General features: G+C 28.6%; 1 protein-coding gene across 1 annotated transcript in view; it reads left to right on the forward strand.

The window, feature by feature from the left end:
* The window catches only part of LOC100205078 (mRNA-decapping enzyme 1A), a 51,434-nt gene extending 43,112 nt beyond the window's left edge, over window positions 1–8,322 (forward strand). Inside the window, exons 8-11 of the mRNA XM_065800876.1 lie at window positions 1,657–1,694; window positions 1,829–1,855; window positions 2,197–2,337; window positions 7,837–8,322. Coding sequence (XP_065656948.1) covers window positions 1,657–1,694; window positions 1,829–1,855; window positions 2,197–2,337; window positions 7,837–7,902 — 272 coding nt within the window. The 3' untranslated portion in view covers window positions 7,903–8,322. The remainder of the gene's footprint in view (window positions 1–1,656; window positions 1,695–1,828; window positions 1,856–2,196; window positions 2,338–7,836) is intronic.
* Window positions 8,323–27,238: the final 18,916 nt, after the last annotated feature.

Below are 27,238 nucleotides of genomic sequence, written 5' to 3' on the forward strand. Positions count from 1 at the left end.
AACAGCAATGAAAGATAAAGAGAGAAGGTTTAGTCAATTTGATCAGAGTAATATCAAATAGAGTCCAGTCTTGAGATAAAGAAGAGTGATATGGAACAAAGAGAATGGTGATAGAGTGAAGTGGTGCTAAATGAAAGCACATAAAATAATAGTCTGTGGATTCAAGCCTAGTTTCCCAACAAATGGGTGAATTTTTACGAATGTAAATGCCTAGGCCAACCTTGTGACTATTGCTGTCTTTTTGAATTAAAGGAAGATAACCATTAACACTAAAATCACATGATGAGACACCTGAACTCAAATTAGTCTCACGAAAAGCAAGTAGGTGTGGTGAACTTTGAAAGTAGTAATACTCAGCAAAAGAAAAGTTACTTCAAAGACCACAAATATTTGTGAATGAAAGATTTAAAGAACTTGGTGATTACAATGTTTATTTTTTTTTATATAGATTTTGATACTTTAGTCATTTTTTAAATTGGTTAAAGAAATTGACTCAAAGCACAGATAAAAGATAGTACACAGTACACTATCACAGATAGCACTCAGTATACTATCTAACAGTCGAAGCAACTGCCTCATTACTACTACTAAACCCTAAGCCATAACAAAGGGCTACAAATATGGTTTTGACAACGCACACCAAAAGAACCATAAAACTGAGTTTTAGAGCTGTACCCTAATTAGGAGATAATATAATGCCTAGTCATAAATTCAGAGACACAAGCAAAACTCATGCATTGAGTCAAGAAGATCCAGCATTCAACATCCTAAACTGGAAACGTTTAGCCTTAATCTATAAGCCTTGCACAGATGTATTAAAAATACATCTGTGCCAGGCTTATAGATGAAGAAGGGGTGTGAAGCTGGTCAACAAATAAAATCTATTTACTTCTAAAGGATATGCATGGGAGTGCTGCTAAATCGACTAGGGGTTTAATGCAACAACTTTTTTTTTTCATTATTCTTCGTTTTTTTTTTGTTTTTCCTTCAAATAAACTTTATAGATTTATATCAGCATTTTCGCTAACCAAATGTTTATCTAAGTACACAAAAGTAAGTGTGTATTTACAATTTCTGGGAAAAAAAGAAGAATGAAAAAAACATATTGCTGTCCAAATCCTCAGTCAATGTAGCCACAACTCCCTTGGATGTTCTCCCTAAATCAGTTGATGTGTGTACTAAGCCCCACAGATCCCTAAATCAGTATGACACTAGATTGCCAATCTAAATCTGCTTTTAACATTCCATCTAGCAGTATTCCCTGCATGCTCTACCTATTTTTTAGACGGTTTATGTTAACATTAAAAAATAAAAACAAAAGCTTAAATGTTTTTAATTTTCATTAAAAAAGTAAAAACATTTCAGTCTATAAAGTTGCGATTTTTTTTTTTTAATTGATAAAGTTTCCTTAATTCAGTTCAACGGTTTTTACATAAAGTCTCTAAAGATTTTCAAGACAAAGAGTCATTTTTTACCACAAACAATAAATTTAATGTCAAACTATATTATATGAATATATATATATATATATATATATATATATATAATATATATATATATATATATATATATATATATATATATATATATATATATATATATATATATATTGTATTTAAGTGTTATTAATTTAAAATCATTATCATTTAATTTCAGCCACTTTTGCAACGCAAGGTACTAAGGTCTCCAAAAAGGTAATTTATTTTTAAGATTTTAGAAAATTTTTTTGTATTGTTAATTGTTTCATTATTTATGATTTAAGTAAATAGTAATCCAACTGTTATAATTAAACAATGACATATTTAAAAAATTTTAGTTTTTTTTTTAGCTTTTTGGTGATGAACAGAAAATTGAGGTAATAAGGCAGCAAAATTTTATTAAGAAGTTAAATATATATAAAAGTGCTTTGATAGTATTCTTTTTTTAGTAGTAACCATGGCTATCTATAACTTTTATTGAATTCACATATTTCACTATTTTTTTTGTTTGTGTTGTTATAGAAACACATTTGTTATGATATAAAATAACTTGTAGCATAGCAACATATAAAAAAATTAAAGTATTAAAAATAATTTTGATTTATACCTTAGTATTTACACTTTGATAGTTAATATTATTAATTAAAAAAGTATTGCTAATAAAAGTTTAGTTTTGCAATTATTAAGTAATTTAACCAATTGTTGATTAATTTTGTAGCAAGGTCGTGAAGCACCTTCAGCTTCATGTTTAAATTCCTTAATGTCTCCTGCTGCATTTCAATTGCGCAACAAGACAAAAGAAAAAGAATTGGTACTATCTAAGGATGAGTTTCAACAAACTCTTTTAAATGTCATTCAGGTTAGCATTAAATTTTTTTTCAATTCACTTTATAGTTTTGTTATTTTTACTATTGTAATAATGGTAAATATAAAGTATTAAACGCATATATAAATGAAATACTGTTGGTTTTTAGATCATCAATTTTAATTACTATTTTACTGTTCAACAAAAAATATTTTAACAAAGTATTATTTTATTGAATCAACAAAATATATTTTCAGAATGTATAAAAAATAAACTTAATCTTACGTTTTTCACATTATGTCATTTTTTGAAAGATTCTCTCCATTAAATTTTGAATGTTTAACACATAATATTCTAGATTTAAAAATAATATTTATTAACTAAGATTTATACATGACTTTATAAAACCAGTGTTTGTTTATTTATCATTAGATGAACTGTTAAATACACTGCGACCATTTTCTATAGACGCATGTAGAAATTAGTGGATTTACAGTGTTACAGTGGTAATAAAATCGTTCTAACGGTACTTTTGAATAAGTATATGTAAGAAAACAATGATCCATTATGCATCTGATTATGAAATGTCTTGATTGTTTTAAAATAATTAAACTTTTAATATTCACGTGGCAATTTTCTATAGACGCACTAAAGTTTTTACGAGTTTTGTCGCAAATTTCTTATATTCTGTAGTATTTTTTATTTTGTGAGTCGAAATTAAGTTGAACTTAACCAAATGCCAAAAGGAAAGGTCCTTACCAATATTAAAAAGGTCAAATATTGGTTAAACATCGAGAAAAAGATCGAAATCGAGAAATTGCTTGAAGATTGAAGTGATCAGATCACGTTATCCGAAATTTCTTGAAAAATCCAACAGATTATGCAACAATCAAGCGGAAACCAAAGAAATCTAAGGCATCAGGCCGTGAAAAACGCAGAATTGTTCGACTCGCATCAAATTCATAAAAAAGTTTGAAAACAATTAAGTCAGATTTGGGTTTAAATATTTGCAAGGAGACAATTAGGAAAGTTAAGAAAGACACCCCACACATTGTAAAATCAAAAGTGAATAAAGAACCAAATTTGAAGCTCATTCACAAACAAAAACAGATGGAATTTGCCGGCGAAAACATGGCACACGATTGGGAACAAGTATGAAATTTTAGGTTTAATTCTCATGAATACGTAAGATGTTTAAACTGCTGAATATTTTTGTTTTCAATACCAGGTGATTTTTTCGGACGTGAAAAAGTTTAACCTTGATAGGCCTGATATTTTTAGTGGCTACTGGCGTGATTTGAGGAGAGAACCCGAATATTTTTCGACAAGGAATTTTAGTGGTGGATCTTTGATGGTTTGGCTTGGGTTTTGTGCAACAGGAATGTTAAATTTAGCATTTACATCTTGCAAAGTAAAAAGTTCTGAATACATTGATGTGCTAAAATTATGTTTGATTCCATTTAAAAACAAATCGACGCAAAAAGTTGGTTTTTCAAGAAGATAACGCCAGCATTCACTCTAGTAACGAAACTAAAGCTTGGTTTAAAGCTAAAAAATCGAGCAAACGTGGTGACCTGCTTGCAGTCTAGATTTGAATCCTGTAGAAAACATCTGGAGAATCATTGTAAGACGTATCTATGCTCACCAGAAGCAATATAACTCTGTTGCACAGCTAAAAGTAGCAGTATCAGAATGCTGGGAGGATATGGAGCCAAAAGTGCTGGAAAACTTGGTGGGAAGTACGCCAAAATGAATTTATCAAGTAATTTAGCGCAAAGGAGGTCCAATTAAGTACTAAAAATGTGATAAAAATTTTTTTTATGATAGTTTTGTTAAAAAATGTGAACTGCGTCTATAGAAAATAGTCACCTTTCTTTTGAACTTAATTCATTTATGATTGACCTCTTTTAAAATTTGATTTTTATTGGTGATAATTTTCATTATTTTTTGATACTTTATTTATAATTTGTTGAAATACACTATTAAACTAAAGTTAAGTACGTTTTTAAGATATCATCCACATGCGCCTATAGAAAATGGTCGCAGTGTAAATCTTTTTATCGTATAACTTGAAACTTGACATGAAGTTTTCAAAAATATGCCATGAATTTTTATCAAACTGCTGACGATGAAAGTTTTTTCTATTATCAGTAAATTCAGTAATGTTGCCAAAGTTTTTTTTGCGTTTCAAAATGACTGGGACTTAATAATAGGTTTGTTTGGCAGTTAAGAAGGGCTTGACTGATAAAAAAGGCTTTATAAACAAAAGTATAGCTGCATTATATATAGCATTTTGAGAAAATTCAGGTTTCTTAGTTTCCTGGTGAAGTTATTTAGGATAAGGAAAATCTATTAAAAATTCCTTTAAAAATATTTAAATGTGTGTATAAGTTAAAGACTTTAAAAATTTTAGTATGGTTTGTGTAATCACTTTAAAGGCTTTGCAATATATTTTCTTTATACTAAGCTATCATATTTACTGATTGAATCCTTGTTATATTTTTCTTGTTTTTAAATATTTTGAAGGACTTATGCTTCAGAAAAATATATTATTATTTTCAACATATTATTTTTGTAATAAAAGGTATTAATTTTTGTTAGTATGATAGGTTAGTCTGAAGAGATTTTTCGTCATAAAGGAGAACGTTTGCAGAATTCCATTGTTAGCTATTAAGATTTTATATCAGTATACATCTATAATCAGCCCTCAGAATTAGGGTCAACATTCGGCAATGCTGACCTTACTGCCGAGCTAAAAGTGTTTGGGTTGGCAAAAAATGCCGACCTTGTTTCTATATTTTATGGTAAGACCTCTATTTCAAATTTTTTTGCTGACCTAATGCCAACCTCTAACAGTTTAAGGTCACATTTATCAGCTGTCTATACATATATATATATATATATATATATATATATATATATATATATATATATATATATAATATATATATATATATATATATATATATATATATATATATATATATATATATGTATGTGTATGTATATGTATATTTATATACAGATATATAGATATATTAGGGTGTCCCAAAAAATAACATTTTTGGAAATAATCTTCTCCACCCCTTAAATGTGTTTTATCTAATACACTAGGTTTAAAATTTTTTTGAATAAAAAATATTTTATTCAAAAAGTCCCTCAAGACCTTCGAATATTTAATGGGTCCCTAGTGTTTTTGTATTAGATAGAACACATTTAGGGGGTGGGAGCAGGTTATTTTCAAAAATTTTGTTTTTTGGGAGCACCCATATATATATATATATATATATATATATATATATATATATATATATATTATATATATATATATATGTGTGTGTGTGTGTGTGTATATATGTGTATATATATATATATATATATATATATATATATATATATATAAAGATATAACATATATATATATATATATATATATATATATATATATATATATATATATATATATATATAAAGATATAACATATATATATATATATATATATATATATATATATATATATATATATATATATATGTATATATATATGTGTGTGTGTATATATATATGTATATATATATATATATATATATATATATATATAAAGATATAACATATATATATATATATATATTTATATATATATATATATATATATATATATATATATATATATATATATATATATATATATATATATATTTATATGCACAGTGTCCTTCATAACTAAGGGAACACATTTTGAAGTTTATAAAAACACAATATTAGGCTTATTACCATTCTAGTTTTAATACAAAAAAGTAATGATTTAAGTAAAATATAGTCCAAGTAACTATTTTATGTAAGTTATTTATATTAAAACACCTGAATACAAATAAAGCCCTAGAGAAAATAAAAAAATATTATTTCAAACTCCAAAACTAAATTAACTTTTAACAATATCTAATATTAATCAAATGCAATCATCAAAAAATACTTCAAATGAACACAGTTATTCAATAATGCACTATCTAAAGCATATAAGATTAATAATTAATGGCATATCCATTGTTTTTAATAACCTCAAAACATCTATAAGACATAGAATCTATAAGTTAGTCAATTTGAATTTGTTCTATCTGTGACTAGTCACTAAAAAGTCCTTGATACAATTCTTCTGCATTTCGAAACTTGCCTCGCAAACGTACTTTGACATCAGGCTGTTTCCATGAATTCTCAAAAATGGTTATTTTGCTGCACCATAACTATACAATCCTGCTTTATCCAAACGTCTTCGTACAGTACTTTCTTAAATATTAGATGAAATTCATCAACTGTATCTCTTGCACTAGCAAATGAGTTTCTTTTTTACATACTACTGATTTTACGATCAGTATGTCGAGTACTTTTTTTTGCCCATCCACCTAAATGCTCAGTTTCAACAGTTCCTTTCGTTTTATATTTATTGACTAATCGGCTTGTAACTGCTTTCGATGTTTTATACTTTTTACATAAATCACTTTGTGTAGTTCCATTATTATAATCTTTAATGATTTTTTTGTTTTTATTTTAAAAACTATTACATTTATTACGAGCCATCTCGTCACTTCTAAGCAACATTATTATAAACTTCTGCAAAGCAAGACTCTTGTTAGTTAATATAACATAAAACACTTATTACAAACTAAAACATGTTTGCAAACTAAAAATATTAAAATATTTTGAAAATAAAGTTTAATTTCAGTACTATTTTACTAATAAACTGTTTTATAATAAAAGTTGCCTTATTTTTTTTTTTTTTTTTTTTAGAGTTTCCTTAGTTATGGAGGACAGCGTATATAATGAATATATATTATATATATAAAATAAATACGCTCAAATTAACCCCCAAAAAATACTAATCTTAATATAAACTCATTTTTAACTTGTAATGCATTTTTAAATTTTTATATTTATTATCAATATCCGAAGCAAAAAAGTTTTATGGCGTCTATAAAGATTTTTTTTTCCCACAGGAACCCTTTTAAAAAAGCTTTTATCTTTCAATAATATAAACTAGATGTCTTACTTGCGGTATTTTATTGGACGAAAAATGAAGCCGTTTTTTTTTTTGTTTGTTTATAAATATAGTCCGCCATTTGTAAAAAGGGCGAAAGCTGAAGCTGATGTGTGGAGTAAAAGTTAAAAATGCGAGTTTAGAGCATCAAAAGTTCCCAACGAGTTACAGATAATTTAAAAACACGTTTTAATAATTATTAAATACTTATAAAAGTTTTTTTATGAGCCTATGTTAAAAAGTATTATAATTCATAACAATGCATCAAATGCGTCTGTCGTTTCACTTTTCTATTCAAAACTTTAAATTATTATTTTACAAGTATTCTAATTTCCTCTTAACATTTTTACATAAATAGTAAATTATCTTTAAAATATGTTTATAATTCATTTAAGAAAAGAAAAGTTATTTAAAATAATTTTTGTTTACAAATTTAATCTGCCATTTGTAAAGGACAAAAGCGGCTAAACTTTTCGGATCGAAGTTAGACATCTAGTTTATATATCGTTGTTATTTTTAGAATGATGACCGTTTTGTGACGATGTTACACGAAGCATATTTGGAAGTTTTACGCAAAGATAGGTAGCTCCAGATTTGCTGAATAGGAATCTTTGAAGGCATCAACTGCAGCTTGTCTGATATGTGCTATTTTATCACCACATTGATAATGTGCAAAGTGGTGTGACAACCAAATAGTTGGATTAAAATATACATAAATGACTGATTCATTTTCCATTACCAATGTATGATCATTAATCATCTCATTGAAACGTCATGATCTTTATTTATCTCTTGCATTCGTCATGATCATCACTCATTCCATACACTCATTATCATTATCGTTTAAATAAAATATTTCAACGTTTTGGTGAAAAAAAACGCTTTGGTTAAAGAAAATTTTTTCAAGCAGCCCTCAATTTCTATTGTGATGCTGTTTTATGTTGATTGAGTGTTACATTGTAATCCAGTATTTTTTTTCTTAAAATACAATACTTTTTTGGTAGAATATTTTTTTATTAAAATTTTGTTAAATTTTCAATTGTTCGTGCGAAAAAGTATCCATGCAACAATTGAGTATTTTCAATTAGCCGAACTTTTAATTAGCTAAAACCGAAACAAATGTCAGTTTTTTATTGAACAATTTTTCAATTTTTAGATTTAGTTTGAATTACAACATAAAGTGTTAGTTTTTTAATCATGGTAATATTTTGAACGTATATTATTCGATGAAACAACTTCATCTCTCCCATTCTAAAACAAGTTGATTCTTTTTCAACCCTAGAACTCCAAAACACTAGCCATAATAAACAAGTTCGCTGCAAAAAGAAACAAGATGAGCGTGGTATTATCAGAAACGTGGTGCATGAGATAAAAATTAACTCAACCACCAATATATTTTATTGTCTGAAGTGCGTTTCAGCACATTAGCAATTGATTGGAGAACTTCATTAAACCTTAGTTGGCAGCATGAGTAAGTTGAGAAGTTACGTTTAGAAATCGCATTGAATCTTTGGACAAAAACGTACCGTAAAACGATGTGGGTGACTTTTATAATTTTGCTTGTTAATTACAAAAGCCTTGAAATAAACCTGAAAATTTAATTATGTAATTAACCATCTATTTCAATTTTTATATATATATATATATAATTATACTTTGCGTATATTTTTGAAATTATTATGGTTGTAAAGTGACTCTAAGTGCGTTTGGATTACACTGACCGATCATATCCAGCAAAAGCCATACAAAATGCTTTGTTGGATATCTCAACGATCAGAATGTCAATCTTCAAGATATCAAATGGTATACCATATGGTACTCTGCGCAACCAGAGTAACCTGACACTGATAAAAAAAACCTGGAGGGCAAACCAAGTATTTAAAACCCAATACCGAAAAAAGATACGACAAATTCTTAGCATTTTGACAGATTAGAAAATACCTTTAGATTGTATATTGTTAAAAGACAATTTGGGACATGAGAAGTGTCACTGATTAAAAATTTATTTTGAATCAGTGAAAACCAAATTCCCTGGACTTGATCGAATAAAATCCGTTATTGTTCGCGATGACTGCCAGAATTGTTGAAATTTTGTGGCTTTATGTAAAACCATCTTTACAAATTTCAGTTTTAGTATAAACTTTAATAGATAATGTGATAATAATATTAAACTATTATGAAATAATTAAAAATAATGTTAATAAAAAATAAATTTTAAATCCCACGTTTATAAACGTGCAGAAAGGAAAATGCAGCATTCCAAAGAAACTGTTAGTATTATGTATTGCAGGAATACGGCTGGTCAGTTTTTTTCTCCCATGGCTGCAAACTGCAAACTTTTTACTCTCGGGTTCCTTCTTACAAAAAGGGATGGGAATAAAAGAGGGGTGGGTGGTAGTTTTAGCCCCGTAGTGGGAAATATTTACAGAACACGAAAAAGCAATTTTAATTCTAGTGTGGCTTGCGGTCAAATGCGCATTTTTAAAAAACTGTTTTATCATAATTTGTATAGAATTTAATATGCATAAAAAAGTTTAATACGGTGAGAAATAAACGAAAACCTTACGCGACGGTAATTTTTGTCCTAAAATTTCCCAATTGCATGTTTGCACGTGTTTTTAAACTCACAGTCAGTGAAAACCATGTAAAAATAACTACAAAATTCTAATAGACCAATTAATATCGAAAGTTTTCTGGGAGTGGTTTGTATTAGTAAAAACGTTTTGACTTATTAAAAAACAAGTCAAATCTTAGTAGAACTGTATGCCTCATCATCTATCATTTTTTAATTATATCTTGAGATTATACTCCCACATTGTGAACATAATATCAAGTTGATATTTGCAGAAAAATTATTACAAAAAATGGACACTCCTATAATAATTATTCATCTGAGTAGGGGTGGCTCTTTTACTTATTTTGATGTAAAAACGCGAATTTCTTTTAAGCGTAAATTACTTTACATGACGCGTATTTTGAAACCAGTACTAGATACAGCCATTACCGTGGGAAGCAAAATAAATTTGCATAAGTTACAATTTACAAGTTTTCTATTTTGAATGTATAATATACATTCGAAATAGAAAACTTATACATTGTATATGCAAATAATGTAAAAACAATGTAAAAAATTTAAAACAAGGTTTTATTTCATCTGTACTCTTTTTTTTTTATCATATAACAAATTTACTTATCATATGAGGGCAAAGTTCTTTGAAGCATGCAAAGAGCTTCGAAAATCTATAAATCATAGATCATCTTCTGATAGATCAATATAAATCATCTTCCGTTTGAAATCAATCATGATTGATTTCAAACGTGAATTTTATATTTATAGTGATATCACTATAAATCTAAAAATAGGAAGCAGAACTCTCTTTAATAAAGAAAGTTTATAAAGATTTAATTTCAACAAAATAAAGGAATTAATACAAGATCAAAATAATAAAGTTTCTATTGTATTACTGATCTCTATGATAAAGTCTATCATCATCTTGCACATATTATCATGATCCTAATCTTTATACCTGTTAAAGTTAAAATGCAATTGCCTTTTGTCTAATATTTAATAAAGCAAAAGGTAATAAAAACTTAAATTTTGTTAAATAACATCTTAAATTAAGTTAATTAGTGTTGCTATTGTTGTTATTGTTAATATTCTTGTTACTGCTATTGGTATTGTAATTAATAACAACTATTATTATTATTGTTATTAATAATAACATTAATATTATTTATTATATTACTATGCTATTATTATTGTTATTATTACTGTTAAGTATTATTACAAATATTAATAGTATATTTATCTTGTATATTTGATCAAAATTACTGAGTTATTTTACATTGTCACAGTCTTTTATAACTGTTGAAAACTGTTTGTGACTGTTACTATTCACAATATAAAGTAAAATGTATGAATCATTGGTTGGTTCTGAATATGGTAGCCGGCCCTTATCTTATTCAAAAAATTTTTTTTGGAGTTACAAAGAAAACATCAAATGTTTCTTTCTTCCAATAATCTCTACTTCAACCAAAACTCATTCTGGTTTAACTCTTTATTCAGCTAATTCTCTCCCATTCTTATGTTTTCCTGACTCATACAACCTACAACTTTTCAAGTCTTTTGTCAATTATTTCTTGCTTTTTATCTCTATTCTTTGCAACTAATATATAAAATGTATTCTTAATACAATTTTTGAAATATGTATATATATATATATATATATATATATATATATATATATATATATATATATATATATATATATATATATATATATATATATATATATATATATATTTCAAAAATTGTATTAAGAATAATTTTTTGGTATATAAAAATTATTTTGGTATATAAAATACCAAAAATTTAATTGTAAACTAAATTTTTTTAAATGTAGTGGGAAACATCACACATATATGTGTGCATGTGTGTGTGTGTGCGTGTGTGTGTGTGTGTGTGTGTGTGTGTGTGTGTGTGTGTGTGTGTGTGTGTGTGTGTGTGTGTGTGTGTGTGTGTGTGTGTGTGTGTGTGTGTGTGTGTGTGTGTGTGTGTGTAGTTGTAATCAAATGTGCTACTAAAAGCATTACATAATTATTAAGAATATTAAATGTATTTTAGAAAAAAGAGTAAGAGTTTACAAATCACAGAGGAAAAACTAAAAAAAATATAAATAAACAAACTAAAACTCAAAAACGAGTGAAAAAAAACTCATAAACTCATGAAACCTCTTAGGGGATTTAATATGCTTTTTAAATATCCAATTAGTCTTCGAAACAGCACTATACATTTTAAGCCAAGTTTTACATTCTTCTAATGTATTTAAGTTTGCACGCAATACAAAAAATTCTTTAGTTTCTTATACAACAATTGTTGAAAAATCTGAAGGAAAATTGCAAATTAATGCCATAGATATCCTTTTTAATTCTTTGTAAGTAGGTAAAAACTCCTTTAATGTACTTTTTTTTTTTAAACATAAAATGTGCTACAAAATTTTTTTAACATATAACATTGTACAGTATTATTTACTTACACATGATTTGTATTTTTAAAAGAAATAATTTTCATTTTTATATTTGATTTTTTATTCTATTTCACTCTAAACAAAGCAACAAGCATCCACTGTTAAGTTGGGAGTTGCTAAAAAACAAAGAATAAAGATAAAAAGCAAGAAATAATTGACAAAAGACTTGAAAAGTTGTAGGTTGTATGAGTCAGGAAAACATAAGAATGGGAGAGAATTAGCTGAATAAAGAGTTAAACCAGAATGAGTTTTGGTTGAAGTAGAGATTATTGGAAGAAAGAAACATTTGATGTTTTCTTTGTAACTCCAAAAAAAATTTTTTGAATAAGATAAGGGCCGGCTACCATATTCAGAACCAACCAATGATTCATACATTTTACTTTATATTGTGAATAGTAACAGTCACAAACAGTTTTCAACAGTTATAAAAGACTGTGACAATGTAAAATAACTCAGTAATTTTGATCAAATATACAAGATAAATATAATATTAATACCGTCAACGGAGGTGACTATGAACAGCGGGGTGACTATGAACATCAGTACCAAGTTAACTAAATGGTGAAACAACACACACAATAGATCTAAATTGTGTGTTATTTTGATCCAGTTGCATTAAATATAATATTTGGAACCTAATTTTAGGCTGCGCAAAATATTTTCCTTTTTCGGCTTTTTTTTATCGCATATCAACAGCATGAGTTACATCGTTCGGGTAGTTTGTTGACTTATCAAGCTACATCTTAAGAAGCGCGTATCAAAACACTATAAAAGTTGTTACACATCAAGTTCAGGTACATATTGCTCTAATGAATTCAAAATTGAGGGTGTAGTTTGTCTGTAAATGATTATTTGCTCATTTAAAAATAGCATTTTTTTATCAAGAATTCGAGTTTTTTTTTATTAATTTAAGGAACTATGTCTCGAAATTACAAAAGAAAGGAAAATAGCCGAGGTTACAAAACAAATTACACTCAAAAAAACTTACAAGCAGCAGTAAATAAAGTGAAAAACCACATTTTACTATCAGGAAAGCAGCCAAAGCTTATAACATTCCGCTAGGAACTCTCCATAAAAACGTAAAACTCGGAAATCAAGTTCCAACAAAACATGGTGGACAAAGCAGACTTGACAGTTCTACAGATTGGAGGGTGCCTCTTGATTCTTTGGACATTCGACTTTTAGTTAAATGTTATTGTGATAAAAAGAAAATAACAGACTTTATATTTAAAAATAATTTGCCTGGTGTAGATTGGGTTCAGTCTTTCATTAAAAGGCATTGTCTGACAAAAAGGGTTGGTGACAATGTAAAGCATAGTAGGGCTTTAGTCAATGAAGAAACCCTTAACCGTTATTTTAACAACTTATACCAAGAGTTAAAGGATATACCTCCAGAAAACATATATAATTATGACGAGACCAATATAACAGATAATCCAGGGTCCAATGCTGCTATTGTTTGTCGTGGACATGGATACCACGTTGAAAACAAACAAGAACATTCAAAGCAATCAACTAGTATAATGTTTGCTGGTAATGCTACTGGAGAATTTTTGCCGTCTATGGTTGTTCATAAAGCAAAAAATCTCTACCAGGGTTGGACTCATGGTGGACCACCTAGAATCGTATACGATATCACCACTAATGGGTGGTTTGATAGTAGAACATTTACCAGATGATTCATGGAGATATTCTTGCCTATTGCTATTTTAAAAACCGGAACAACATTGCTGATTGGTGATAATCAGGGTTCACATTTTTCTCCAGAAGTTATTGAAGCCACGATTCAACATGACATCAAGTTTGTAACAATGCCACCTAATGCAACCCATCTCTGCCAACCACTAGATGTTGCTGTATTTAGAGGGTTAAAGCAGTCGTGGAGGACATTACTTTCAAAGTGGAGAATAGAAAGTTGTATTAAAGGGGCTATTCTAAAAGAACAAATGCCTACTCTTTTAAACAAGTTAGTAAACACCAACAGGAATCTACCCTATCAACAAAACAGAGGTGATAAAACGACTTCCAGGAAAAAATAAAGACTCTGGTGGTAAAGACACTGTAATGGTTCTTAACAAATCCGTTTTAGAGATTCTGAAAAATAATCTAGGCTTAGTTGCAATACGAAAAACACGCGGTCCAAAGGTTGAATCAGGAAAAAAAGTTCTTTGTTTAGATGAGTCAATGCCATCAAGTTAAACAGAGCAAAACAACAAAGATAGTGATTGGTACTGTGCTCTCTGTAACAAAAAATGGGTGGAGTTAAGCGACGACGTATGGATTCAATGCGACAAATGCAGCAAACCTTATCACCTCCAGTGTTGTGGCCTTTTCTATGAAAAAGATCAATATTATAAGCTTGATATTGAAAAAATTGACTTTATATGCAGCCTGTGTGAGCCATGTAAGAACTTCGAGGATAGTGATAGTTGATGGTCTGTTTTTTTAAGGCAGCTTTGTAAATATTGTTGTAAATAGTAATGTGCTGAAAAAACTAGATTTTAAACTTAGTATGTAATTTTTTTAACATGAATTGATTTGAAATAAAAGACTCTACAACATATTAAAATACACTTTCTGTTATCTGTTTGATTTTTAACAGGATTTCCCCCCCCCCCCCAGCCTTACAACATGTTAGTCTATCCATAATCTAAGAAATAAAAACATTATTTCGTGTTCAAAGTAACTCCGAATCGGCTGTTCATTCTCACCCCGTTTTAAAAATACGAGTATGCTTGTATAAAATAAGAAAATTAAGGTATTTACTTTATAATGTTTATCAGGCCTAGAAACAATTTCGGAAGCTAGATAGTATAATGTTCTGTTAAAAAAAAAAATTAGCTGTTAGACTAACTGTATTGTTATATGATGCATAAATGTTTAAAAAGCGTTCATAGTCACCCCAGTTGACGGTATTTGTAATAATACTTAACAGTAATAATAACAATAATAATAGCATAGTAATATAATAAATAATATTAATGTTATTATTAATAACAATAATAATAATAGTTGTTATTAATTACAATACCAATAGCAGTAACAAGAATATTAACAATAACAACAATAGCAACACTAATTAACTTAATTTAAGATGTTATTTAACAAAATTTAAGTTTTTATTGCTTTTTGCTTTATCAAATATTAGACAAAAGGCAATAGCATTTTAACTTTAACAGGTATAAAGATTAGGATCATGATAATATGTGCAAGATGATGATAGACTTTATCATAGAGATCAATAATACAATAGAAACTTTATTATTTAGATCTTGTCTAGACGGGTTGGAATTGTTTTGAGTTTGTCCGTTGATGTACGCATGCGCAAATTCTTGGCAGTCAAAAAAAATCGTTGTGGGTTAATTTTTTGCTGGACTTCGTATTAAACTTCTGAAGATGTGGTCAAAATCTTTGTATTTTACCATGCTAAGCAGTAGTGATTTTTTTTCCAGCAAAACATAATCAATAAGAAATTAGCCAGATTTACAGAAGGCTATTGAATGTGTTTGGGGCTGTTCAAATAATAAGTGATACTTTTTGTCGTTTTTCTAACACCCCCCTCCTCTATGTGACATTTTGTGGCATTTTGAAGAACCCCGACCCCCCCCCCCACCCACCCTGTGTGACGTGACAAAAAAAAATTTTTATAAGTTTATATTTTAATTGTAATAGTTTATTTTTATAAAAAAATACAATTGATGAATATCTTTCTAAACCTAAATTTGTTCCCAAATCGGACTTTGACCTTCAAGTATTGGAGTTCCATGTTCTTCAATAATTTTTGAAGGCCAGTTGAGGTCAGAGGTATCAACATCATCTTGATCATACCACTCGATTGTTTCTTTGTCCGAATTTAAAAAGACACACACGAGTTCAGATAGACGTTGAGCAACTAAGCGTTGAGGTCTAACTTTTTGAATTTCATTCGAATATCCAATACTTGAGCAAACTGTTTTGTGTTGTTTCATTGATTTGATAGTTGCAAAATATAAACTGCAATTGGTACAAACTCTTTTTGGTAAGGAATTTTGAATGCTTGGACATGAGTAGTCGTATGGCAATCCATTGGGATACTTTTTTGTAACTGTCGTGGGCAAAATTGTTTTGCAAAGTGATAAGTTTAAAAAGAGAGATGCAAAGTTGTTCTTTGTATTATTGCATTCAAGACCATCTTCTCCTTGGAACAAAGAAATTGGTGGTGGAAGAAAACCAGTTGGAATAAGATGAAACAGTGAGCTGCGACGATGACCACAGCATTTTTGGTCATTACACTTTACAATTTGAAGGAAGTATTGACTTTCTCTGACATGTTTAGCATCCCACTCTGCTCCAAAATGTTTTAACTGTACACATTTTTCACTATTTGGTTTTATGTACTCGGCTTTAGTTTCAAATCCATCAATGACTGTGCTAGACCAAATTTGTGCAAGAACTTCACCTGCTTTGGCAAAGTTTGCCTTCTCCATAACTTTGTCTGTTGTTTCTCCTCTTGAATTAAGATGGCTTCCAAAATGATCAAATGGAAGTATAATTCCTGCTAGGTCATGGCTTAGCGGAGCCATTCTTCTCTCAACCCTGTTAAAGGCACTTCTTCCAGGAGCATTAGTGGCCACAAACATTGCATCAAGATCATGTTCTTTGAAATAAGTCTTGGCACAATGAATTGTTTTTTCATATCTTGGATTTTCATCTGGCCCACCATCAACAGTTATAATCATGATTTTTTTGCTAACTCCATCTTCAGTAAATAAGCTGCTTTAAAATGCAGGAAGATGGTTTATTCTGTTCATGTCTTCTAAGTGACTAAGTGCTGTTGATAAATCATGTTTTGCACTTCTGAATGCTATGTATGTTGGGCCAGAGTATGTGACTGCTTGTTTTTCCATGCAATCCTTTTTAATTTCTTTGGCTGCAATTACTGAAGGAATAAGTTTGTGTTGAGAGGCAATTACAAAATCATGATCAGCTAAAGTTACCTTGTATTCAATATGCATCATCATTGGTGCTTGTTTGCTTGCAGCTGTCAATCCAATTGGCACCCTAGCTTTATCATCCTGGGAGTGAAACGTCACTTCTTTAGGACCCAAGACTGCCGCAAGTTCTTCAAGGGCACTAATGGATGATTTGGCAAATTTTGTGTCTGCATGAAATTTATGCTCAGAATTTTGGGCTCTTATTAACCGGACAGGTGCAGTTTTAACATGACTTTTTCCTTCTGTGCTCAATGATCTGCTTGGAAGTAATCTTAAGTAAACTCCTGATCTTGAGAGATTGTAACCATGATTTTTCAATTCTTCAACCAAGTCATTTAATGTTTTTACAGTTCGAACCATTTCAGTTCTTCTCCTATCATCAGAAGCAGACCCTTTCATGGCAATATCTACAATTGCTTTTATTAAACTGTCCTGATCAAAGGCTAGCGGTCGACCTTTTGATACTGAATTTTTAATTCCACACAACTTTTTTCTAATATCTGGATCTAATGCTTCTATAGTTTTTTTTCTTTTCAGTCTGGTTGCTGTTTGGCGTTCAGTGGCTTTTTGACGAAGTAAAAGATCTCGGTTTTTTTCTACCAAAAGTTTTTGCTTTTGCCCTAGTATTTGGTAGTCTTCTTGTGACAACAAGTTGCAATTTCTTTTTTCAGTGAGATATGCAATATCTTTTTGTAAAATAAAAATTTCATTTTTTAACTGATCTTGTTTCGGGGCTTGTTTTGTTACAACTTTTGAGAAATTAAAATTTTCTTTTTCACACTCTTCACTTGTTGTAATTGATGGGGTCGCGTCAGTCACGCCATCAAAAGTGATTTTAGATTCAACCGCACGCTTTTTTGGTGTATTCGGTACTTGGTTCGGTAATTTTGTCCAGTAAGATTAAATACCAACTTTATTTCGGAGTTCAATTTGTTTTAGCTCTTTTAACTTTTTTTCAACTTCTACATTTAATTCGGATAATGTTTTGCTCTTTGTTTTAATCTCAGACCAGATTTTATTTGTTTCTTCTTGAGACTTTTGCTTTGGTTTGTTTGCAAATGCTTTCAAATATCCTTCATAAATAGATTTGTAAAGTTTTTCTTTTTCACTAGACATTTTTAATCTATAACAACATCAACAACAAGAAATTAATTTTCCTTACAACCATTACGTTAAATATGTATATAGTAAAGATATTATTAATAATAACATTATTAATAGTACAACTATTTAATAGTAGTACTAAAATTGTATATCATAGTAACTAAATAACTTAACATATAATAAAAATGATAACGTAACTAAAGTAGTTCGACAAATTCTTTATAATAGAGTGACACAAAACATTAAAAGTAATAATAACAATAACATTAAAAATTAAAGTATTGTAAAACTAAAACATTTATAGATCAGATGACGATCAAGAATAATATTTATGTTTAAAGATCAAATTTTAAACAACTATTAATACTAAAATTTTTAGTATATTTATACAAATATTCGTTAAAAAATAAAATTAGATTTTTAACGGTAACATAAATTGCTTTTAAATAATCGTCCACTATCTGGGTTTTTTTTTTGTTTGTAGAATAAAAATTTCTTTTTATGTCTGCAATTACCACAAGTAACTTAAAAAAAAGCTAATTTAATTTTTTTATTTTCATTTGTTATGACTCCGTTAAACAATAAACGCTAGCTTGTGAAGTCGTTGCATAGCATTTTTCTTGAAAATTTTCGTATTGTATATATTTATCTCGGAGTTCGCAATTTTAAAAAATTACGCAGTGATAAAAAATTTGATTTAAAAAGTTATTTATCACGTCACACTGTAGCAACCCCCCCCTCCTCCCCCATGTGATATTTTGTGACACTTTCCAATACCCCCTCCCCCCTAAGACTGTCACGTATTATTTAAACAGCCCCTTTGGTGTAAGCGTAAATCTATCAGGAATAAAAGGGTAGTTTTCAAACCTTGTTATATAATTATAACATCTTATTATAAGACAAGAGTATACCAGAACTTGCAGAAATTAATGTTATTGCCGCATAAAGATAAATTGTATTTTAGTCCGAGCAATTTAAAATAAAAAATAAATGAAGGCAATTAAGTAAGATTTTGATAAAACAAAGTCAATAATTATTTGTTAACAACAGAGCTTTGTGTATTTTGCTATCTTTAGTACACTTTTACTGGTCAAATAAAGAATTTCAACTACACAAAATCTGACATTTAGCCACACACACACACACAAAAAAATCTTCATAAATATTTTAAAAAATAACAAGATTAGCACAAAAAAGACACATTATCTCTATTTGAAGACACAATCAATAAAAAAAAAATTACTTCAATTTTGTTAACATTATTTTGACAAGGAGATATTTTACAAAACTTTTTTATGAGAACTAGCATAAAATATCATAAGTAACTTTAACTCATATACCAAAATATCCTTAAACCAAGCCTTTAAGGTTTTTCAAAAAAAAGTTTTAAAATAAAAAACAAAGTTTAATGGAAAAAAAGGAAAACATTTGAAGCTTTATAAAAGAATTAATAAATGTCTAAATCTTTAAAAAAATCATTTCAAAGGCAAAATTAAATACCAAATCATGTTTTTAACAATATGTGGCTATGAAAATAAACGTTTTTTATAAGCCGAAATACATTGCAAAATAATCGTGTAGACAGAAGAACCCTATTAAACATAATTTTATTTCAAGCAACTATTGCATATCCAGGAACCAACTGGAACTTGTGAAATTTTCACACAAGAATAATGAAACCACTCAACTTTACAACCTGGTTTATCACATGTTATCATTGGTTCAAAACAGGGTCTTTTGTAAATACAGTTATGTTTATTGTCTAAACATACATCATTTTTGTATGTAACAACTTCAGGAGGTAAACACTCAATGAATAATTTCCAGAGAAAAGGCATCATTTCATCAATAAACTTTAAGTCTCTTGTAACTCGAACTAATAAATAATGATTTGAAGCCCAAACAAAAAAATCACAATATTCTTTATTTAGAACATATAGTTAACCCTGCACTTGTGCATAATATTTATGATTTTTCTTCATGTTTTCAAACGAATCGATGAGGAAATTTTTATCTGTTCCCAAATTTACTAAACCATTTCGATAATTGAATGGACATTTTATTTCTAGCAAACCGACAGTATGGCAAGAACAGCTTACTATAGAGTCAGGTGAAGCTCCTAAGTATGGTTTATTGTATAAAATGCCAAGGTCTGAAGTTGTCAATTGGAAGTTTTTGTGTTTTTCTTTCATAATGGTTTCATAGTGTTACATTCCATTTCTTTGCCATAATTTAAGGAAGGTGTGTTATGTGCTTTCGTATAACACATTAGCTTATTAAGCAATGACTTACTCGAGTTGTTATATTTGAAATGCATAACTTCATAAAAATTAGAGGCTGTAATTCTCCCTGCTCTGTGAATTTTAAATGTACTGGATAAACTCTGCAGTTTAGTAATTTCAGATAAAAAAATCAAATGAACTTGAGGTGTAAGTTAATTTGTATTTTTTGTATTTTAAAAAACATCTCTCTATTAAAACAGAACCGTCTAAATTAATTGCTTCAATCAATCAAACAGACTTGTTAAAGGTTCTGGACATAGATTTTCTTCTGTCTCATTAGATGTCAATATACCGTCAGTATTTTTTTAAGACATTTACGTAATTAAAATACGCTGCTTTAGGCATAACCTTTGGTAGTTCTTGAACTTTATCTAGACCCAAATTTTTTACGGATTCTTCTGCATTGATGGAATAATTTTTCAGTACTTTTAGCTGATCTTATTTCACATGGTAAATCATTACATTTTGGTCTATAAAAGGATACATTTTGCAATGATGATGCTTCAGCCTTTCTCTCTACTTGGTTCCATTGACACAGTTTACTAGTAACAGCAGTCTTATTGGCTTCAGTTCGAACGTTTATCGATTGGATACTGGTCCGGTAACGTTTCCTTGTTTGCTAAAGTTAATTTCTTCTTGTAATCTAATTGATCACTACCGTTTAACATGCTAAAATACAAAGATTTTGACCACATTTTCAGAAGTTTCATACGAAGTCCGGCAAAAAATTAACCAACAACGATTTGTTTTGACTGCCAAGAATTTGCGCATGCGTACATCAACGGACAAATTCAAAACAATTCCAACCCGTCTATTAATTCCTTTATTTTGTTGAAATTAAGTCTTTATAAACTTTCTTTATTAAAGAGAGTTTTGCTTCCTATTTTTAGATTTATAGTGATATCACTATAAATATAAAATTCACTTGAAATCAATCATGATTGATTTCAAACGGAAGATGATTTATATTGATCTATCAGAAGATGATCTATGATTTATTGATTTTCGAAGCTCTTCGCATGCTTTAAAGAATTTTGCCCTCATATGATAAGTAAATTTGTTATATGATAAAAAAAAAAGAGTACAGATGAAATAAAACCTTGTTTTAAATTTTTTACATTGTTTTTACATTATTTGCATATACAATGTATAAGTTTTCTATTTCGAATGTATATTATACATTCGAAATTAAAAACTTGTAAATTGTAATTTATGCAAATTTATTTTTGCTTCCCGCGGTAATGGCTGTATCGTACTAGTTTCGAAATACGCGTCATGTAAAGTAATTTACGTTAGAACGTTTATTTAAAAATAAAAACATTCTGAATGTATTTATTTTTTAACTGTAAAACATGCGCGGAGTGTTGCTACATCGACTATCTTATAGCCTGACTCGCCATAGTGTTGCTACATCGACAGACAAATAGCCTGAATTGCAACGGAGTGCTGCTACATCGGCTGACAAATAGTCTGACTTGCAACGGAGTGCTGCTACATCGACTCAGGGTTTGGTTGGGGCAGACAGTCAATCAAGTAATTAAAAAAAAAATTTTTTCCGGTCTTTAAAATTAAAAAAAACCTAAAACTGACATTTTATGGTAAAAACTTAAAGACGACCATGCAAGAGTATATATATATATATATATATATATATATATATATATATATATATATATATATATATATATATATATATTTAGTTGCTCAATTATTGAAGCCAAATTAGCAAAATAGAAAAATTTAAAGGTTCCTTTTGCCATAATATTATGTCTAAAAATGACCTCGAATGACAATGCATGTTGAAAAATGTCAAAAGTGTTCTAATAAAGTAGAACGTCTGGATGTAAAAAATGCAGATAAAAAAAAGATAAACTATAAATAAATAAATTGCGAATCATAAGGCAAAAGTGGTCTGGGTCTAGAAGACTCAGCTTCAACTAATGCAGTAACACTAACACAATACTATTGCATGAATGATTTTTTAAATTCAAATTCTCAAATGTTATTTACAATAATACTTTTTTTTACAGCTGCCAATGCATTTATAAAATCTAATATAGTTTAAGAGCGACTTTTAGTATGAATCAGACAGAGCTCAATTGTAACCCTTTTTCAAAATTGCTAACTTTTTAATATGTTGATGCTATTCATATTAGAAGCTCAATTCCAAAAAATTTTCAAAAAATATTAATTGGTTTTCTACACCTTTTCAAGACGTAATTGAGATATTGAAAGTTGTTAATAAGAAACGTAAGATGTAATTGAGATGAAAGTCGTTATTAAGAAACGTAAGATATAATTTAGAACATCGAAGATGTAATTAAGAAACGTAAGATGTAATTTAGAAGATGAAAGTTGTAATTGAGAAACGTAAGATGTAATTTAGAACATGAAAATTGTAAATAAGAAATTGTAAGATGTAATTGAAAAAATAAAAGTTGTAATTGAGAAAAGTTTATAATATAGATTATCAGAAAGAAGATCTTTGTACTTTTAATTTTGTTGCCTTAGTTTACCTTGTAATATTAGGTTGGATCCTAATTTCGCCAAGGTGGCCATATGGGTTGGTTTTCAATAAATAATTGTATATTATCAATACAATAAAAAAGTGATGAAAAAGGCATTTGTGGTTTTGGCGGTAATTATACATTTCATAAGGAAATTTAAATTTCTGCTGCGCCAGAGTCACCCAATCGTCATTTTGCTCAGCACATTCAATAACTCTTCTTCTATCATTTGATGAAGATAAAACATAATGTTTTCTTCAACTTGTTCAGTTGTATGTATTTCATGCCTACAAATTCGACAAGGTGGTTCTGGTTGTTCCAGAAGTGGATGTAAACAAATTTGGTGAAATAAATGCTTGCACGGATTCAATTTAATAACAGACTTTCTGTTCATAGTGTGTTGACAAATAACACAATGATCTTTCAATTCCATTACTGTATTACTGTACTGCTAGTGCATACAATTGCTAAATTTGATATTATTAACTTATTAAAACGCATATCCAAGAAGATCTTGAATATGCGTTTTAATAAGTTAATAATACCCGCCGCAAAATCCAACTCAAAAACAAAATTCTAATCTTTTGACGCATTGTGACACGATTATGGTTAAAGCTCTGCGCTCACTGTAAGCTTCAATTAAAAAAACTTGTATTGACCTTTAATAAAAAATAACATTTAAATAGTATAGATATTTTCTAGGTGCTTCTATATTTATTTATAAGCGCTTGAATGGAGTATGATTCCTTGTTACTCTATCATATTTTTTTAGTGTAATTATTACTCCGAAGTATTATTTTGAGTATTATTATTTTATATTATAGTAAATCTCTTTTTCGTATTTTTAGTTAGTTTACTTTCTTAAAAACATTTTTTTCAAAAAATCATTTTCAAAAAATATTACGACACGTAATATTTTTTGTAATCATTTAATCGACACGTTATATTTTTTTATAACACGTGTTGTTGTTTTGAATGGAATAATTATGGACCTTACATGTGACCTACTCCAAATGTAGATGCAATGTTGGTGATGATGTTAAACTAGCAATAGGCAGCATCACAGAATATATGAAGCACCTATTAGGAAATGCACAACGGAAAAAGGCAAAGAATGATGCATATAAACTAGATTAAAAAACAGCATTTTGGTTGAAAGACTATTGACAGAAGATATTACCCGTGAAGTTTAAAAAGGGTCATAAAGTCTACTTTGGGAAAAAAGGCATAAGTATGCATATAGATGATTTTTTTTACAAAAAAAAAGCATGTTTATCAAAGAACTTTATATCGCTGCAATCAAGGTGTTTGCTCTTTTATCCCTATTGCGAAATCAGTTCTAAATCAGTTTCACCTAGATGAGCCAGAAATTGTAAATATTTTTGCAAAATTAGATAATGCTAACTATTCTGTTGAATCTATGCACAACCTGCACAAGCTATGTACAAGCTCTGCAAATATAAAAACTTTAAACTTCTACGGTACAACTTTAATGAGCCTTGCTATGGAAAAGACCAATTCGATAGGGAAAGTACATCCGCTAAAACAATACCAAGAAGTTACGTATAAGCTAGTAATGATATAGTAACAGTAGATGTTGCAAAAGCAGTGAAATATGGTTATGGCGTCAAAATGATGTGGTTAGTGTAGCAAAAATTGAGAATGTTTATTTAACTGGTCCTAAAATTCAAAGTATAAACAACTACTACTCTTATGAGTTCCAAGAAAACTACATGACTTTGTGACAATACTATGAAATTGGAGATGGAGTTAAAGTGATTTACAAAAACCTTTCAGTTGAATCATCAATTGAATTGCTTGCTCTATTCATTAGTAATAAAGGAAACTTTAGGCGGAAAAACCCTGAGTGAAAAAAAGAAGATAAGAAATTGTGGTTTAAATACACAACGTTTTTGCCAGGAGACTGGTTGTATTGAATCTTTTAAAACTATTATTGTGTTAGAAGAGCATATGCTGACAGAACAGCACAAAAGATCTGAACAATCTTCTTTTTTAGGTAAAGTAAAAAAAGTTTATACTAAAAAGTTGAAAACAACTTTGCAAGTTCATTCTAATTTTTCAACTGCATTGGTTAAGATCACGCCTATCCCAATAAACAACATATATTCTTAAAAGTTCCATAAATTAGGTTGGGCATTGCCAACAAGAAAAACCTTTTGTTTTTTCATTAAGCTGAATAAACTTCTTTATGAGTACTTCATAAATAGAAAAAATACAGGAAATAAGATTTCATCAGCAGATGTAAACACAGTTATAAGAAAATATCATACAGCTGATAAGTTTGTTTCAAGCCATGAAATAAGTTCTTTGTTCTCTAAATGGAATAAGCTATTAAGAATTGGAAAATTGACTGCTCTGATTTATGAAGAAGACAATAACTATAAAGTTTAAAATGAAGAAGCTAAGAAACATCAAGAAGAAATACATAAACTTGCAAGCAAACTTTCTTTTATATGGTTGAAAGATAATTGGGTTGAAAAAAAATTTTTGTATATATTGTTAAACCAAAAACTAAGTAAAAAGCCAACACTGCATCAAAAACAATATTAAAACTTAAATGATTATTTATTTTAAAAATTAAGTTTCATTTATCCATACATTTTGTGTTTAAATATTTTTATCATAAAGTCAATTAAAGTTGGTACTTTAATTGACTGTATGAAAAGTGTTTCATTTTGAAAAAAACTATACCATTGGCCTAATCGAAAGATAGCATGGTATATTTAGATGATGGGATCTTATGTAAAATAAGTCCTCTAACTCCAATTAATCACCACGGTGATTACTTCTTAGCAACAAAAGATTTTGAAAAAACTAATAAACTAATGAAGAAATGAGCTAAAAAGTCTTATAAGAAAGTTATAAGAAAGTTTTAGAAGAAGAAAGTTATTGTAAAACAACACGTATTTTTTTTTTTTAAATAACTCTCAAATATGCCTATACCCTACAACTATTACTCCTCTGTCTGATAAATAATTGAAATATGTTTACGTTATGTCATATAGAATTTTCGTAAACCCAGGGCTTTAATAATAATTGCGTCACAATCAATGCGTCAAAAGATTAGTTTTTGAGTTGGATTTTGCGGCTAAGCCTTAACTTCCCCATAGGTGTTTTTATACTTTTAGGTATTTAACAAGATAAAGATTTATTATAACAAAAAAACTTATGGGATATTTGCGGCTTCGAATGAAAACGAAGATCAAAAATGACAAAAAAAACATTTTTTGCATATTTTGAAGCATGATATTTAATCAAGGAAAAAAATTTTCTTTACCAATTTTATTAATTTTCGGTCTGAACTAGCCAATAAACAATAATCAAGTGAAAATACTCATTGTAAAGTATTTACTTTGTGTTTTTTTTTTCAAGTTTAAACATGTCTTCAACACCATTTGGTCAATATTTTGAAAAATTTAGTCAAACTTTGACATCTAATATCTAGAAAACCAATTAATTTTTTTTTTTTTAAATTTTCGAATTGAGCTTCTAGTATAAATAGCAACAAAATATTGAAAAATTAGCAATTTTGAAAGAGGTCACTCTAAAATTTTGGTGTTTTTGGCCGATTTTTACAGAAAGTCGCTCTTAATTACATAAAATGCATTTAAATTTCCCAAAGTGTTTTACGCGTAATAAAATGTTTACTAAAAGAGGTTTGCAAAGCAAAAAATGTCGGCTAAATGTCATTTTATTTTGTAAAATTACTTAAAAAAATGATGCTAAAAATCCCAACCCGCATAGAATTTCAGTAATTTACGGTGCCTCTGATCTACAACAATGCGTTGAACGTCTATCTATTTATACGTCCTTGGTCCTTATGAATAAAAGTCATTATAGAGAAAAACTAATAACTGTTAATTACTAACATTTACTAAAATTTGTTTATAAAACAAACAAAAATAATTTATAAAGTCTAACGGGTATAAAAATAAAATGTTTATTGTAGGAAATAAAAAGCAATAAAATATAGAGGCAAGTTTTTAAATTAAAAAAAAAAGAAAAAAG

This window comes from Hydra vulgaris, chromosome 07 (assembly GCF_038396675.1).
Source record: "Hydra vulgaris chromosome 07, alternate assembly HydraT2T_AEP".
In the NCBI taxonomy this organism is placed as follows: Eukaryota; Metazoa; Cnidaria; class Hydrozoa; order Anthoathecata; family Hydridae; genus Hydra; species Hydra vulgaris.